At 32.9% G+C, this 12,751-nt stretch overlaps 1 protein-coding gene across 1 annotated transcript; it reads left to right on the forward strand.

Moving 5' to 3' along the window:
- Positions 1–120: 120 nt before the first annotated feature.
- On the forward strand, positions 121–5,094 carry LOC144842222 (D-aspartate oxidase-like). The gene is made up of 10 exons (XM_078698632.1): positions 121–335; positions 1,033–1,147; positions 1,235–1,314; positions 1,642–1,707; positions 1,967–2,021; positions 2,461–2,562; positions 3,170–3,246; positions 3,843–3,960; positions 4,245–4,343; positions 4,938–5,094. The coding sequence occupies exons 1-10, from the start codon at positions 124–126 to the stop codon at positions 5,064–5,066; spliced, it is 1,053 nt and encodes a 350-aa protein (XP_078554758.1). The 5' UTR covers positions 121–123; the 3' UTR covers positions 5,067–5,094.
- Positions 5,095–12,751: the final 7,657 nt, after the last annotated feature.

Raw genomic sequence — 12,751 nt, forward strand, 5'->3', positions numbered from 1 at the left:
TATTTCGATATTTATTAATGTCATTAGGAATATCATGTCAAATTATTACATATTGAGGGTTTTTTTTTTCTGATTTTTATGTAAACACACAAAAATGCATTTTCAGTTTCACTAGATTTAAATATGAATAGAAACCAAGAGTTTGCCAAAGTATGTGTGGTTGGCTGTGGTATTATAGGGCTATCTACCGCCATTGTCATCCAACAACAGAACCCCAATACACATGTCACTATCATTGCTGACAAGTTGTCACCAGATACTACAAGTGATGGTGCTGCAGGATTGTGGGAACCTACGCTGGAAGGTGGTAGATCTCACCAAGATAATCAAATGAGGTATTCATGCTGACTTAATGTATTGTAAATATGTATTGTCCCCCCTGAATTTTTTTTACATTTTTTGTTTTGGAATATGATAAATAATAATATCCTGGATTTATATAGGGCATAAATGTTGTGAAACCTCTAAGCGCTGAACATTATTACCCCGGTCATTTATTTGGATTAAACACGTATGGAAACATACTCCCACAATGCAATTAGTAATCAGCGCAAAGTTGTTTCTTGATCTAACCGGTACCCATTTTATTCCAAACAAAAGTAAATTTTAATGTTGCATAATAGTTATTCACTTTGCCCAGAAATTAGATGAAAAAAAATTATTTACCTAAAAAAACGAAAGTCAATAGGTTTTGGTTAAATTTAACTGTTTATTTTGTCTTTTTATAAGTGAAATCATTATTTTTGTAACATTTGTTTTCTGTGGAAGTGAATGGGCTAGTAAAAGTCTGAGTTTATAAATCTTTATTTTTTATGATTTTGAGGACAATACATGTCCAAGCCTGCAATTATAAACGTACATAGGTAGGCCTATCACTTAAAGTCTTAAAGTATAATAAATTAAAGAAAAAATAATAATTTTCTTTATTTTTACTTCCATTAAATTTCTCTGTACAATTACATAACAAACATAAGTGACTTCTTTTGATCACAAACACTTTTTATTTTCCATCCAAGAACTCTTTTCTTTAAGTGACTGGATTTTACGGACTGGAAAATATCTGGAATCAATTACACGGAGTAAAGAGTCAGTAGCGGCCAGTGTGACAATTTTATCGGGTTATTACCTCAGCAATAAGCAAGAACAGGTGAGAATATGCAATTCCTCCGCAATAACAATAATTTGAATTTAGTTCCAAAAGGTGGATTTATTTTACAGTGTGTTTTCTTTGCAGTTGGACGACTGTTCTAAAATGTTTTATGGCTGCAGAAAGCTTGATGCGAAAGAGATGACTGCATTTTTTCCAAACTACAGGTGAAAAAAGTATTTTAAAAAATAAACTTTTGTGTATACCTGACCATTATACTGTAGTAAGGCCAATTTACACAGACGACCGTTAACGGTAAGCGGAAAACTGCGTAGCTTGTCCCATGTAGAATCTGTATCAATCCTGAGCGGAAACCGCCCCACTTGCTCTGCGTTGTGTGTACATGGTCATAAGGATTAACATAGATTATGTTTATTACCATTACCGCTCGACTGTGTAAATTGGCCTGTAGGCCTACACTATTGTACCATTTATTAGAGTTTCGTTCTTAGTAAAGTCAACTGTACTGTGTTTTCATAATTTATGATTTTCAGCAATGGATGGCTTTTGACATCATTTCAAGTGCATGGTAGAACATACTTACCATGGCTGTTGAATAAGTGAGTTATGCCTACATTTTACAAAACAACTTGTTCATAGTATGTATCAGAGAGAAGTATAATGAACAAAGTTGCACATGATTGCTGCAGACCTCTGTGTGACATTCTTCATAACTCTTCCAAATCTTGTACCAGCCCAAACACCTGTTTCCAAAGTGAATGCAGTGAAAGTGTTGACAATTCTAAACATTCTTATGTTAACTAACTTTTATAGTCATTAGTTTTCGGTTGAATTGAAAAATTGATCAAAATCTTTTAGATTTAAAGAAAATGGTGGCAATCTTGTGAAAAGAAGACTCAATTCCATATCAGAGGTTAGTTACAGTACATGAAATTACGTCATACCAGGGATATTACCATACTATATATTTATTTTGTGACTAGTCTCAATTGTCAAGCTAAAGATTCGTTGAGTACTTTTTGTATTCGAATGGTAAATTGTAAACGAATTGTGCTCAACAGAAAATCATTAGAATAGAAATTAACATTAACAACGCAAACTTGTTCGTTAATTGAATAAAAGAAAAAGAAAGAAAAGAAAAGAACAATCTCAATGCTCAAAATACTCCGTTAAGTAAGTACTCAACGGAAAAACTATCGAATCGACAATTGTCAATCATAGGCCATTCCCGGCATTGGTCAGGCAGACATTTGGTGTTCAATGAAAATAGTGTCTATAGAATACAATATATTTTCAACATGTAGAGATGGAGAATACAATTTTTTTAGATTGATTTTAATGTTTTTCTTTAGATATTTGGTAAATATGATATCATAGTGAATTGCGCTGGATTGGGAGCGGGCAAACTAGTGAATGATGATTCTGTTTATCCAATCAGAGGTCAGGTTATACGGGTTAGTTACAAATTAAGATTCTGTTTATCCAATCAGAAGTCAGGTTATACGGGTTAGTTACAAATTAAAATTCTGTTTATCCAATCAGAGGTCAGGTTATACGGGTTAGTTACAAATTAAGATTCTGTTTATCCAATCAGAAGTCAGGTTATACGGGTTAGTTACAAATTAAGATTCTGTTTATCCAATCAGAAGTCAGGTTATACGGGTTAGTTACAAATTAAGATTCTGTTTATCCAATCAGAGGTCAGGTTATATGGGTTATTAAATTAATCAATAATCATCAACCACCCAATCAACTACTTTGTCGTGCCATCTTTTACAGAGACATATATTCAAGATTGTATTGATCCGTAATATGGGCGGAACTGTCAAAACATCATATTGCCCCTTGCTTGTTTCGTAGTGTCCCCTTAATAGAAGTGTCAATTGTATAGGGTATCTAAAAAGAAGGTTCTAATGTACAACTTCCCTCTGAAATGTGTATAGGCATATAGTAATACAGAAACCTGATATTAATACAGAAACCTGATATTAATAATACTGTACTATTTTATAATCATACACTATTTTATTCAATTGATGACCAAGTGTTTTTTTTTTTTAGGTCAAGGCACCGTGGGTGAAACATTTTATTATTGACATTGATGATAAGGATGATGGCGATGTCCATATTATACCGTGGTAAAAAATATTTGTAATTGTCAATTTTTCTTTTTTTTCTCAATTCTTTGATTGAACCGACAAATTAGCGCCGCAACACAAATGCATTACTATGATACAACATGATTTTAGTTTGTTTTATGAGGAATTCATTTCAATAAATATGTTGTGTATTATTATTATAATTTCATAAACAGGTTAAAACTATACTGTACAGTATATTAACTGAAGTATAGTAATTTTGACATGGGGTCCCTTGGGAAAGATTTCTCATCCACATTGTGGCCAAATGGCGTAAAAATAAATAATAAATAATAACAGGTTGTGACTTAAGATCGCCTAATACTTAATATAGTCCTACACAGATGATTCTTTTTGTTTATGGGTTTTGCGTGACAAGAAATCGCTTCTTGCAAGATCCTCTACAGTATTAATGGGATTTTTGTCTCATTATATATTACCACTCTTTTTATTGTATTGCTTGCTTTACCATTGTTAGAAACTAATAAATGTTAAATTATTATTATTATTATGATCAAATGAAGATGATCGAAACTTCCCTCTCATTATGTAAATACACACATCAGATTTTTTTTTGTTTATGATTCTCTTTCCAGTAGAGACACAGTTCTAGTTGGCAAAAGTGTTCAAAAGAACAATTGGAATTTAAAAGTCGATAAAGAGGACAGGAAAGAAATTTGGAGAAGTGCTGTAAACATGTTCCCAAGTATATCTGTTAGTAATCTCTGCTTGTTTATTTTTTCTTGGATTGGAAATGAACTATCCTATCTTTCTTCAAGGCACACCCATAAACAATTAAAGACAATGAGAATATTTTGTAGCCAAATGTGTTGCCATTTTAGTGAAATTTGGTGGCAGTACTCGACACAAAGGGACCCTTAGGGGAGTAGAAAGTTGTGGTATGTGTCGTCCACACCTGTGCACAATTCAGCCCAGTAGACTTCAAGTTGCAGGTTATTCGCCCATTTACAATAGAAATATGATTTTTGTTTTCGCAGCACGCTGAATTAGATCATGAATGGGTAGGACTGCGACCAGGCAGGCCAACTGTTCGTCTTGAACGAGAAACCATCAAAATAGATGGTAGCATTGTACCGGTAAGTACAAAGTTTCGTCATGGATTGTTTTACCTCCATGGTTTAATTCACTATGGCCCATGTAAATAGAAAGACTGTGCATCCAACACAGATCAGTTTCTTACAACTAGTGCAGAAAAACTGTGATGGACTATTGTGCTCTCGGCAGTTGACAACCAATCCTGCCATTCTTTCTTTAGGATCTTTAGCCTTGTACTCATCCAAAGACATCTGAGTGTGCTCTTTAGTGGCGGGTAGCTTCAGGTGTGCGTTAGAGCATTTCAAACTGTAATGTCAGTTTATATACAGTACTATTTTTAAACTGCCAGTTACTAGTTTTGATATGTTATTTGCTTTAGTTTAGAAATGTTTTCTTTAATTCATTAAGAAATATTTTATATTATACATTTATTTACCACATTTGGAAACTCAGCCGTAAAGCCCCTTTTAGCTTATTTTTGTCTCCATAATACAATAATTTACCAAGGTTTGCTAGTATAGGTCCTTTTTATTTTACTTAACTTTGTGAAATAATTAATGAAACCAAACGAATTTGCTTTTTGGAAATCCACCTCACGTTTTGTTGTGAATAATTATAATGTTTGTATTTTGTAGATTGTTCATAATTATGGGCACGGTGGACGTGGTGTTAGTATGTCCTGGGGCTGTGCTGAAGATGCTGCTAAACTTGTACAAGACATCATACACGAGGAGAAACAAAGGGCGATAAAGAGCAAGCTATAGGCCCTTGTGATGGAACACATTATTTTTTTTTTTAAATTTATTCGGGTATAAAATTGACAACAAGTAGCCGCAAGGCTAAAAATTGTTGCATTTACAAAATTACTATACAATATACTTACATAATAATAGAAAGGATGTAATAAAAATGAAATAAAAAGTACAACAATATCACTCTGACTCTTTGGCTCATGAACTATTGTTTAGCAAATTAATTATTGTAGGGATGGGTGAATTTTTAAATCGTTAGGTTCTCGGTTTGTATTGTTGATATTTGACCATGCCATTGCTTCGGGGCACACAAGGAATACTACGGATAGGGAGGAGCAAATAACTGAACTTGTCCCGAGTTCGACAGCTTCTTGACAAAAGTCAGTACTAGATTATCATGCCAGTCCGGAAGAATTCATCCAACCGTAATACTACAGTTTTACGGTTTTATTCAGCTCGTTTCTCAGCAAATAATTCGATCGAGGCGAAGCCGAGTTGATATATAACCTTTCATCATTCACCAAATGCTATTATTTGTACCATTACACGAATATAAAATTATATATATTCCTGTCATTTGTCATCCTGCCCAAATGTGTGACAATAAAATGGCATACTCAAAAACACATTTTTTTCTGGGGAACAATATATATATCTAAATCTAGTTAAAGTGCATTGCATCCATATATCAAACATGCTAATAAAGCCGGTTTAAATTAATGAAATAAACATAATGTATACTGCAGTAATAAAGAGGATAACATTTTATGAAGGGAATGCAGGCCTAATAGTTTGAGCTCGTTCTCATGGAGTATGTCGAATTTAAATGTTATCATGAAAATAATCGCATTGTTTTTGTAGGCTACATGACAAAATTAATAAATGGCCTACCTCCTGCAGGGGGTAGATTAGATTTAGAAAGTTCAAAATTTATGAAACATTTTTATGGGATAAAAACGTTTGTGCTGTTTATAATTGAGACACAGATTCCATAATTAAATAGTTTGGATAAATTAGGTTGAATTTGGATATGTCATGGTCGATGCTTTACAGGATCGTAAAAACGCCATGGCAAGTTCTTTATTTTCAAATAATTTACTGATGCAATACACTAGTAAATACAATAAAGGAAAAATATTCGAAGATAATTGATTATTATAACAAACACATGCTCCATTAATTTCAAATGGAGCTCCACTCAGACTTTCTCAGCTTGTATTATATTATGTTTAAGTGTGTTTAGTGAAAGTGATTACATAAAAAAAAACAGGGAAAATGTGGCAATATTTTCCAAAAACTACATTTTTTTAAGTGAATAAATTAATTGTTTAGGCTTATTCGAATATACCCCTCTTTTGAATGTAAAAGAATAGGAAATTATAAGGTGTTATCCCTAAAAATCGAGAAAATTGCATGATTTTCAAGAAAATCGTAGGGCCTACACATTGAAAACAATATGAAGTATGATATTTTTAGTTGAATAGTTGAAATTTATGAATAAATAGTAATTGTCTGAGGAGTTTGAGGCCTACTCTTTTACTCTAGTTACTGTACTGTTACACTATACCATTACTGTAACATTGTATTGAAGCTTGCATTAGTTTTGATAGTATTGATTGGCTAGAATTTATTTCTAGAAAGTAGTTCGGATGTTCGGAAGATCCGTGTTCAGATGTTGTTTAGTCATACCATGAAGGTTCATAGCAAGTAGATTTCGTTTCCATGGAAATCCCACATCCATTCAGCTTCAGGAGACGCAGATGATGTAAAGTTTTAACGATAATAGCTCTGGTTTTCATATTTTAATGCGTCCGTTTTAATTTTCTATTCGGGAAAACTCTAGCTTATTGCTTTCTAGATATAGTACGGTTTTATATGTTTTATATTAGGGACTCTGCAAATTGTTGACACGAGGTCACGGACATAGATTTCACATGAGCCTTCAATTATATTAATATAAGCAAGCACAATAATACAATAGTTAACATTTTTATTATGTATTTGATACCATTACCGTGGTAACCTTACCCTAAAAATTAAATTCCTTAATTATTATTTTTATATATTTGAACCACTGGACGGACGGTGGACAAGAACACCAACAGAGGAAAGAATTTGTAAAGTTTGTAACAATAATTTAGTTGAAAACGGGTTTCATTTTTTATTACAATGTCCTTCATATATTTAAGAAAACAATTACTTCCATCTTTTTACTTCATATTTCCTTTATTAATGTCAAGTAAAAAGGAAAATATTTATTCTCTTGCTAAGTTCATTTACTTTGCTTATAAAAAGATAAAGCATTATTTAACGCACACATAAGTTTAATGTAATTGTTTATATTTATATTGATGTATTCGGGCCAATGGCCTATGTATAATAAATCGCCTAGGCAATGCTCCTAAGAAAGAAAGAAAGAACCACTATACTGCGGTCCATCTTAGGTCTTAAATAATAAAATTCTTTTATTATTTGGCTTTTTCGGGGGCTACTTTTGTTATAGTTCGCTGTGTTGGGGATGATATTTCACGAAAACCAAGTAGGACACATGGGAATTCCCCTAAGTATCTATAAGGCATTTAGTACGTGTACATGGAATACAGTTAGTATTATTTTATTGGGGCGAGATAATTTGCCAGGAGTTATACCAGCCCATCCAAATAGTACTGTACATAAGTAGTAGCACCATGATAGTTAGATGGGATGATGACACCCATGGTTAGGTGGGAAAATAAAATCTTACTGATGCTACAGTAGCGATTTGCTGTAACATAATGATACATGTCCAGAATAGTTACACTGATCTATTTGATAGGGATTTTTATAAATATGTCGCATAGTCTTTTAAGTTTAATTTATTAGTACGCTAACCTGGCATTATTTATTATTCTAACAAACAAATTCTCCTTAAAGGCCAGGTGCGGGTAAAACATTTCAATAATTATCGATCTATAGTTTCCCATATGTTTCATAATTTTGGGGATTTTATTTGTGTTACACGAGCTTGTTGAAAATAATCACTTTCTTATCAGTGGGGGGATAGTTCAAATTACGCAGTAAAATCTCTATTCTTTTGTACACCAATGTTGTAAATAGAGAGGCATCAGAAAACAATAAGTGTTTTCTACTGTGTAACGTCTATAATTGAATAATTATTATTTAATTAAAGAGTCATCGGTTACCTTGCTCAAGTCTTTACGTTTGTCTTTCAACGATAACATCTTTGCTTCCATTGCAGACTTGTACCTTAAATCATCATTTTTTTTACTCTCTATACACATTGCTCTAGCAGCAGACAGCAGTTGCTCTCGTTGGAAATAACTTTTCTGAGAGAGCCATTGAAATGTTTTGTTCACCTTAAATAAAATTTTACTTTCTATATAGCTTATATTAGAATTGGGTGCACGTTTAATATAGTGATCAAGAAGGGCAAAAATTCTTTCCCCACTGATGTTGTTGCTGATGCATGATCTCGCTTGTTTCACCACTTCGTCATCACATTCAAAATGGCGGCCTCCCGGCAGTTGATCTTGCAGCTGGCGCCTACATACTCGAATGATAACATCTAACAGAACAGTTAACAATCCCTTTACATCACTGTCATGCTCAGTAGATGTTGTCAGGCTGTTAAACACGTCATCTTGATTGACATGGATGTCATTGAATATGGTTGTCTTCTCACGTCCAACAACTAATGACGAAGGGTCAACTTTCCACTCTTCTAACTTCTCCACTGCATGCAGGAATGGCTCGTTTGTTTCAAGAATGCTTTGGTCTCTCTCAACAAAAGTCATCCATGGTCCTGAAATGTATTTTCCTACTATTCCTAGCGCTCGGCAACCTATTTGAATTTCACTGATTTTGCTATCAGCCAAGACTGCTTGATGCAGGTCATTTGTTGGCAGCCATACTTTGGTGAGGAATTCTTGCAAATATGGTGTTAAATAATAAACAGCGCCGGCATTTCTATAAAGAATATGAAATCGATTGCCCATCACTTTTGATAGTATCTGGCCTAGTTTTATATTCTTTTCTTTGAGAAAACAATATATCTCACTAGGTAAACCACTTCCATTAATGAAACAAAGTCTGCACACAGCAGCTATGAAGCTCTGTGCCCCACTTAGACTTCGTCGTCTATTTGACATCGACAACATCGACTTGTGAATTTCAGGAAAATTCTCCGCTTCCCAAGTGGAAATTTCTTTGTCACAGGACTTAGCGAATGTGTCTAAAGGGTGCATAGCACAGAAAAATTCGTTGAGGTTTTTATTACCTTCAGACTTTGATTCTTTGATTTCACGATTTACGGCTTTATTTACAATACAACGGTCAGTCATGGTATTTGAAATGTTATCAATTATCATCTGCGATGAGTTGAATCCACTGGTGGCCTTGCTAGCTGCACCTAAATCATTGATTGTGTTAAAAATACCTTGGGCATTAGAAGATGATGTGCCCGATGACAACAGCGATATGCCGGTTGTATAAGTATCATTATCATCTGCAATCTGTACTTCTAAATAATGATTTCGGTTTTTTGTGGTACCATCATATTTGAGCGTCGTATTGTTTGCATATTGCAAAACCTCGCTCACCTGTATTCTTGCTAGTTCTCTCATCTCTCGTAGCATCCGTAAGCAGGTGACCGATTCTGGTAGTATACCAATATTAATCCCAGCTAGTTCTGTTACAGCATGGTGTAAAACAGACGAAATATTTGATGCAGGAACTTCTTTTTCCAAACAATGGTACACCGCACGACGAACACACCAATTAAACGTTTTTCCATTTTTTTTAGTTTCTATGAAATTAGAAGATGATAACTCTGCAACTTCTTCATTTAGTTTGAGGACTTCTTCGTTCATTTTTTTGCATTTATCACGTTCCTTTTTCAAATATGTTCTAACTAATTCCTGTTGTGATTCCAATTGGTCAATTTTCTTCTTTAAATTTTTGGCTATGGTTCGTTTTTCTCTCTTGATTTTTGACAGTGAAAGCTTAGCTTTCTTTAGCTGCCCGTCTAAAACATCAGGTTTCAATTTTCTGATTTCTCGCTTCATTCCACGTATCTTGAATTTCAGAGATTCAATTGTCTTGGTTTTTCTTTTGATAGTTTGATTTAGTCTTTTTCGTTGGATTTGTTTCGGCTTCTTTTCCAGTTTGGTTGTTAGCTTCTTTTCCAGTTTGGTTGTTAGCTCTCTTACAGAATCTTCAAGTAGTTTAATTTCTTCTGCTAACTTCTGATTGACGGATTGTTGTGTTATGCAGTCTGCACAAGAGGTGAAAGGAAATTGCCGTTTGATGCCTTTTTTATTTACTTTTTCTGCTGCAGGTACTGGAAGGACAAATTCTTCTGCCAAAAAAACTTCCAATTTCCTTCTTGCACTGTCAGTCTTTCTTTTTAAGATATCTTGTCTATTTTTATTGATTCTATTTATTTTTGAATACAAAGAACTTCCAATGTTTACATCCGTATCATTGCTTTTAAAAATCTTTACAATCCATCGAACAAGTAACGACATTGGTTTTTTTAATGTACGTACCAGCTGTCTCATTTCGAGTACCGCACCATTTGATAGTTTAACCCCACAAAAGTCATGCTCTTCAGCCTCTAATTTAGCTAATGATAGACCAAGAGACGCCGAATATTTACCAATAAAATCAACAGAGTCCTCCATGATTATCTATACAGAGTTCATCTAGTAGGATTTATTCTGTGCTGATGTGAAAAATCTGTGAAAAAGAATGTTTGATTTCATATAGTATTATGATGATGCTCAATGATCATCTTTTTAATAACAAATTACTAATACCCGTTTTGAAGATTTCAATAGAAAAATTACATAATATTAAACAGCATAATTTCATTAAATAAAAAAGTGTGTTAGGCCATGGCCCACTGATGCCACAATTTAATTGTTTTTTATTTTGCGGGGGGTGGGGGGTGGGGATAAAGAAAACTATTTTTTAACCTGGCCTATCTCATTTTCCCTTTTCATTTTTCATTCAATATCAAATGCAGTCAATGATTGAATTAAATGATACTTACATTGATCTCCGATGTATCGTAGTATGCTACACATCACCTAAGTAAGAAACGTAATAATTTAATTATTATTTATCCATATTATATATATTTTTTCAACATGACTATGAATTATTATTATTATTGATTCTTTCTATCATTTTTACGCAGAGCCTTTCTACTTGACAACAGAAAATTTGTTAACTTTTATTTAGACCCTTATCTGGACTTTCCCTAATAACTTTTTGGGTGACATACGTAACATACGCGCAATTCTATGAAATTATTAACCAAATTACAATTTCAAAATCAACTTGTTTTTATCTCTGTGAAATAAAAATGGCGTGCTACGATATAAATTACGAGTGCATATTTAATTTTGTAAAATGCATAAAATAAATTTCTAATTTAGTGCACGTTTCGGGCCGATTTGAGTACAGGTATGTCTAAATTTCCAGAATGCTTAACGCCGAGTTTGTACGCACAGCAAATAAAGTAAAGGACAGATTTTTTGTTCATACCTTTCGTGATCCATTCCATTATAAACTCTAAATGTGAAATAATGACTTTCACTTCAATATAACAATTATAGACAGCTGCGAGTCCCTTTTGAATTTTTAAAATTTCTTTATTTGGTAATCAAGGTTAAAAAAACAATAAAATATAATACATAGAAAATAGAAAAACAATTGCACGGAAAAACAGGCCTTGATTACAAGGAATGCCAAGAAAAGTTAAAAACTTATTTCTGCTTGGGTCCTAAAAACAAGGAACTGATAAAAAGAACATACAAATTACAACATTAGAATTCTTTAAAAAAAATGGTATAAAATATAAGAGTTAAAAATTACAATTTATCTTACAATTATCTAAATTTATTCCTAATTTACAGTTTTCAAAAAATATTTATTATAAGAGCCATATAAAAATATAGATTTAATGCACTAAAAGTAAAAAAAAATACATTTAATCTAACACTTATTTTATATTTATTCTTCATTTACAGATTACAAAAAATTATTGATTTATTGCATTATTCCTATATTAAAAACTTATAATTTATTGCACATGAGAATTAAATGTTGAGGAGATGCTTTTTTAGTGCCAATTGAAAATTTTCTAATGAAATATTACTTTTAACATATAGGCCTAATGGTATAGCGTTCCAGGCTTTTATTGAGTTGTAATAAAAAGTTTTTTGTTCGCAGCCCTTAATTATTGGAATCCTATAATTTAAATTTGTGGCACTTCGTGTCCTTCTAGAGTGATAATCAACAATACGAACAAAGTTACTATTTAGATACATTGGGGCAGAATTATTAAAAATGTTATATTATAAACATATATATATATTGCATAAACATTTGAACTTAACTCTTTCTGGGAAATTCAGATATCCGATTGATTTCAGCTCAGATTGACCAACATGAGATCTCGAATCTGATTGAGTAATAAATCTGAATATTTTGTTTTGAGTAGTCTGAAGCCTGTGTTTGTGTACCTGAGAAGGATCATTATACCATGCTGGGGAAGCATAGTCAAAAAGAGGCTGAATTAGAGCTGAAGAGAGAAGTTTCCTACTACCAAAATCAAGATATTTGGACAGCCGAAATAGTATTAGGGTTTCGGTCTGAATACAAGATGGCACAGTCATCTGCATATAGCAGCT

The sequence above is a fragment of the Antedon bifida genome, chromosome 5 (assembly GCF_963402885.1).
Source record: "Antedon bifida chromosome 5, ecAntBifi1.1, whole genome shotgun sequence".
NCBI lineage: Eukaryota > Metazoa > Echinodermata > Crinoidea > Comatulida > Antedonidae > Antedon > Antedon bifida.

Excerpts from the sequence above, each read along its gene's own strand:
- LOC144842222 (XM_078698632.1), top strand. The coding sequence starts at position 124 with ATGAATAGAAACCAAGAGTTTGCCAAAGTATGTGTGGTTGGCTGTGGT. Across the intron at positions 1,315-1,641 it reads GCATTTTTTCCAAACTACAG|CAATGGATGGCTTTTGACAT; the intron begins GTGAAAAAAGTA and ends TATGATTTTCAG. Across the intron at positions 1,708-1,966 it reads TTACCATGGCTGTTGAATAA|ATTTAAAGAAAATGGTGGCA; the intron begins GTGAGTTATGCC and ends AAAATCTTTTAG.